This window comes from Nanorana parkeri, unplaced genomic scaffold, assembly GCF_000935625.1.
Source record: "Nanorana parkeri isolate BGI_ZX_2015 unplaced genomic scaffold, ASM93562v1 scaffold2196, whole genome shotgun sequence".
Taxonomy (NCBI): Eukaryota; Metazoa; Chordata; class Amphibia; order Anura; family Dicroglossidae; genus Nanorana; species Nanorana parkeri.
Window position 1 is genome coordinate 189,288 of NW_017308464.1, and position 5,077 is coordinate 194,364.

General features: G+C 60.3%; 1 protein-coding gene across 1 annotated transcript in view; it reads left to right on the forward strand.

The window, feature by feature from the left end:
* The window catches only part of LOC108801019 (adenylate cyclase type 5-like), a gene marked incomplete at its 3' end in the record, with an annotated part of 119,668 nt that extends 114,664 nt beyond the window's left edge, over positions 1–5,004 (forward strand). The window contains exons 10-11 of the mRNA XM_018572989.1: positions 557–701; positions 4,907–5,004. Coding sequence (XP_018428491.1) covers positions 557–701; positions 4,907–5,004 — 243 coding nt within the window. The remainder of the gene's footprint in view (positions 1–556; positions 702–4,906) is intronic.
* Between the last annotated feature and the right edge of the window lie 73 nt (positions 5,005–5,077).

Genomic DNA, 5,077 nt, shown 5'->3' on the forward strand with positions numbered 1-5,077 from the left:
CCCCCGCCCCCCCCCCCCCCCCCCCCCGCGGGGCGCCCCCCCCCCCCCCCCCCCGGGGGGGGGGGGGGGGGGGGGTTAAACACGCAGAGAGGTTATGGGATGGAAGGGTTTGGACGCTGGAATTGTCCCCCTGAGATTTTCTCACGGGTAAAAAAAAAGTCCTCCGTCTCCGTCTGAGCCCATATTGGGACAAATGTCCGCTCTCCGCCGGGACCCGGGAAATGTATGACTTCATCATCCTGGGACCAACTTAACCCTTCGACGTACCAGAACTCTCCCCACTGAAAACACTGCAATGTGAGAGGAAAGAGATATCTACAGAGAAGTCCAATATGTCCTCTGAGAGCGCTCTGATGTTCCAAATCTAACACTGTGTGCGAGGGATCATCGCCCCCCTCCCCCGATTGCATATTCTTCATGTTCTGTGTGCGGAATGTCAGGAAAGTCAGGGGAATGTTTGTCACATTGTAACCCATTAATGTCTGCGCAGAGATCCGTCCGTACATACGTGACACCATCGCACAGTCATATGACACATCCGTGTTCTGATCCGCAGGAACATCCAGGAGAACATGAACCCCGAGGACGAGGTGGACGAATTTTTGGGTCGGGCCATTGACGCCAGAAGCATCGACCGCCTGCGATCCGAACACGTGCGCAAAATTCTCCTGACCTTCCGCGAACCCGACCTGGAGAAGAAGGTAACGGATGGGGGGATGGAATGCCGCACGGTCACCGAGCCACAAGAAACTGACACTATGTAATGTGACATCCGTCTCCCGGGAACATCACTTCCTGAAACATGTCACATGTTACAAATGTATCCACCTGATGGGAATTATCCGTGAAAAGAGAAAATGTAGCAACAGCCGTGTCTATGGAATGTAACTTCACAAAGTGTTCTCTGGACGGAATCCAGTGTGCAAAGACACAACATTCCGTAAACACAGCGTTCCCCGTACACAGCGTTCCCCGGACACAGCGTTCCCCGGACACAGCGTTCCCCGGACACAGCGTTCCCCGGACACAGCGTTCCCCGGACACAGCGTTCCCCGGACACAGCGTTCCCCGGACACAGCGTTCCCCGGACACAGCGTTCCCCGGACACAGCGTTCCCCGGACACAGCGTTCCCCGGACACAGCGTTCCCCGGACACAGCGTTCCCCGGACACAGCGTTCCCCGGACACAGCGTTCCCCGGACACAGCGTTCCCCGGACACAGCGTTCCCCGGACACAGCGTTCCCCGGACACAGCGTTCCCCGGACACAGCGTTCCCCGGACACAGCGTTCCCCGGACACAGCGTTCCCCGGACACAGCGTTCCCCGGACACAGCGTTCCCCGGACACAGCGTTCCCCGGACACAGCGTTCCCCGGACACAGCGTTCCCCGGACACAGCGTTCCCCGGACACAGCGTTCCCCGGACACAGCGTTCCCCGGACACAGCGTTCCCCGGACACAGCGTTCCCCGGACACAGCGTTCCCCGGACACAGCGTTCCCCGGACACAGCGTTCCCCGGACACAGCGTTCCCCGGACACAGCGTTCCCCGGACACAGCGTTCCCCGGACACAGCGTTCCCCGGACACAGCGTTCCCCGGACACAGCGTTCCCCGGACACAGCGTTCCCCGGACACAGCGTTCCCCGGACACAGCGTTCCCCGGACACAGCGTTCCCCGGACACAGCGTTCCCCGGACACAGCGTTCCCCGGACACAGCGTTCCCCGGACACAGCGTTCCCCGGACACAGCGTTCCCCGGACACAGCGTTCCCCGGACACAGCGTTCCCCGGACACAGCGTTCCCCGGACACAGCGTTCCCCGGACACAGCGTTCCCCGGACACAGCGTTCCCCGGACACAGCGTTCCCCGGACACAGCGTTCCCCGGACACAGCGTTCCCCGGACACAGCGTTCCCCGGACACAGCGTTCCCCGGACACAGCGTTCCCCGGACACAGCGTTCCCCGGACACAGCGTTCCCCGGACACAGCGTTCCCCGGACACAGCGTTCCCCGGACACAGCGTTCCCCGGACACAGCGTTCCCCGGACACAGCGTTCCCCGGACACAGCGTTCCCCGGACACAGCGTTCCCCGGACACAGCGTTCCCCGGACACAGCGTTCCCCGGACACAGCGTTCCCCGGACACAGCGTTCCCCGGACACAGCGTTCCCCGGACACAGCGTTCCCCGGACACAGCGTTCCCCGGACACAGCGTTCCCCGGACACAGCGTTCCCCGGACACAGCGTTCCCCGGACACAGCGTTCCCCGGACACAGCGTTCCCCGGACACAGCGTTCCCCGGACACAGCGTTCCCCGGACACAGCGTTCCCCGGACACAGCGTTCCCCGGACACAGCGTTCCCCGGACAAAGCGTTCCCCGGACACTGCGTTCCCCGGACAATGTGTTCCCCGGACACTGTGTTCCCCGGACAATGTGTTCCCCGGACACTGTGTTCCCCGGACAATGTGTTCCCCGGACACTGTGTTCCCCGGACAATGTGTTCCCCGGACACTGTGTTCCCCGGACAATGTGTTCCCCGGACACTGTGTTCCCCGGACAATGTGTTCCCCGGACACTGTGTTCCCCGGACAATGTGTTCCCCGGACACTGTGTTCCCCGGACAATGTGTTCCCCGGACACTGTGTTCCCCGGACAATGTGTTCCCCGGACACTGTGTTCCCCGGACAATGTGTTCCCCGGACACTGTGTTCCCCGGACAATGTGTTCCCCGGACACTGTGTTCCCCGGACAATGTGTTCCCCGGACACTGTGTTCCCCGGACAATGTGTTCCCCGGACACTGTGTTCCCCGGACAATGTGTTCCCCGGACACTGTGTTCCCCGGACAATGTGTTCCCCGGACACTGTGTTCCCCGGACAATGTGTTCCCCGGACACTGTGTTCCCCGGACAATGTGTTCCCCGGACACTGTGTTCCCCGGACAATGTGTTCCCCGGACACTGTGTTCCCCGGACAATGTGTTCCCCGGACACTGTGTTCCCCGGACAATGTGTTCCCCGGACACTGTGTTCCCCGGACAATGTGTTCCCCGGACACTGTGTTCCCCGGACAATGTGTTCCCCGGACACTGTGTTCCCCGGACAATGTGTTCCCCGGACACTGTGTTCCCCGGACAATGTGTTCCCCGGACACTGTGTTCCCCGGACAATGTGTTCCCCGGACACTGTGTTCCCCGGACAATGTGTTCCCCGGACACTGTGTTCCCCGGACAATGTGTTCCCCGGACACTGTGTTCCCCGGACAATGTGTTCCCCGGACACTGTGTTCCCCGGACAATGTGTTCCCCGGACACTGTGTTCCCCGGACAATGTGTTCCCCGGACACTGTGTTCCCCGGACAATGTGTTCCCCGGACACTGTGTTCCCCGGACAATGTGTTCCCCGGACACTGTGTTCCCCGGACAATGTGTTCCCCGGACACTGTGTTCCCCGGACAATGTGTTCCCCGGACACTGTGTTCCCCGGACAATGTGTTCCCCGGACACTGTGTTCCCCGGACAATGTGTTCCCCGGACACTGTGTTCCCCGGACAATGTGTTCCCCGGACACTGTGTTCCCCGGACAATGTGTTCCCCGGACACTGTGTTCCCCGGACAATGTGTTCCCCGGACACTGTGTTCCCCGGACAATGTGTTCCCCGGACACTGTGTTCCCCGGACAATGTGTTCCCCGGACACTGTGTTCCCCGGACAATGTGTTCCCCGGACACTGTGTTCCCCGGACAATGTGTTCCCCGGACACTGTGTTCCCCGGACAATGTGTTCCCCGGACACTGTGTTCCCCGGACAATGTGTTCCCCGGACACTGTGTTCCCCGGACAATGTGTTCCCCGGACACTGTGTTCCCCGGACAATGTGTTCCCCGGACACTGTGTTCCCCGGACAATGTGTTCCCCGGACACTGTGTTCCCCGGACAATGTGTTCCCCGGACACTGTGTTCCCCGGACAATGTGTTCCCCGGACACTGTGTTCCCCGGACAATGTGTTCCCCGGACACTGTGTTCCCCGGACAATGTGTTCCCCGGACACTGTGTTCCCCGGACAATGTGTTCCCCGGACACTGTGTTCCCCGGACAATGTGTTCCCCGGACACTGTGTTCCCCGGACAATGTGTTCCCCGGACACTGTGTTCCCCGGACAATGTGTTCCCCGGACACTGTGTTCCCCGGACAATGTGTTCCCCGGACACTGTGTTCCCCGGACAATGTGTTCCCCGGACACTGTGTTCCCCGGACAATGTGTTCCCCGGACACTGTGTTCCCCGGACAATGTGTTCCCCGGACACTGTGTTCCCCGGACAATGTGTTCCCCGGACACTGTGTTCCCCGGACAATGTGTTCCCCGGACACTGTGTTCCCCGGACAATGTGTTCCCCGGACACTGTGTTCCCCGGACAATGTGTTCCCCGGACACAGCGTTCCCCGGACACATCGTTCACCGGACACAGCGATCCCCGTACACTGCATTCCCCAGACACTGCATTCCCCGGACACATCGTTCCCCGGAAACAGCGTTCCCCGGAAACAGCGTTCACAGGACACAGCGTTCCCCGTACACAGCGTTCCCCGGACACTGCGTTCCCCGGACACTGCGTTCCCCGGAAACAGCATTCCCCGGCACCATCCCCGGACACAGCATTCCCCGGACACAGCATTCCCCGGACACAGCATTCCCCGGACACTGCATTCCCCAGACACAGCATTCCCCAGACACAGCTTGGGCTGCAGTTTTCCCATATTCCGATCGGGATCTAGAATCATTTTCAGACTAACTTCCAGATATGTATTTGTATATAATTCTGTATAACATCCAATGACTCGGAGTCCCCAATAGAGGGTGACAACGCTCATGCCTGTAATCTCTGTCTGTATGTCTGTTGGCAGTACTCCAAGCAAGTGGACGACCGATTTGGGGCCTACGTGGCCTGCGCGTTCATCGTCTTCCTCTTCATCTGTTCTGTACAAATCACCATCGTACCGCAGTACGTATCTCCCAATATCATTGTTCACAGAGCTCTGACCTATACCGCGGCGCTGTACAGAGGAGCTTACACT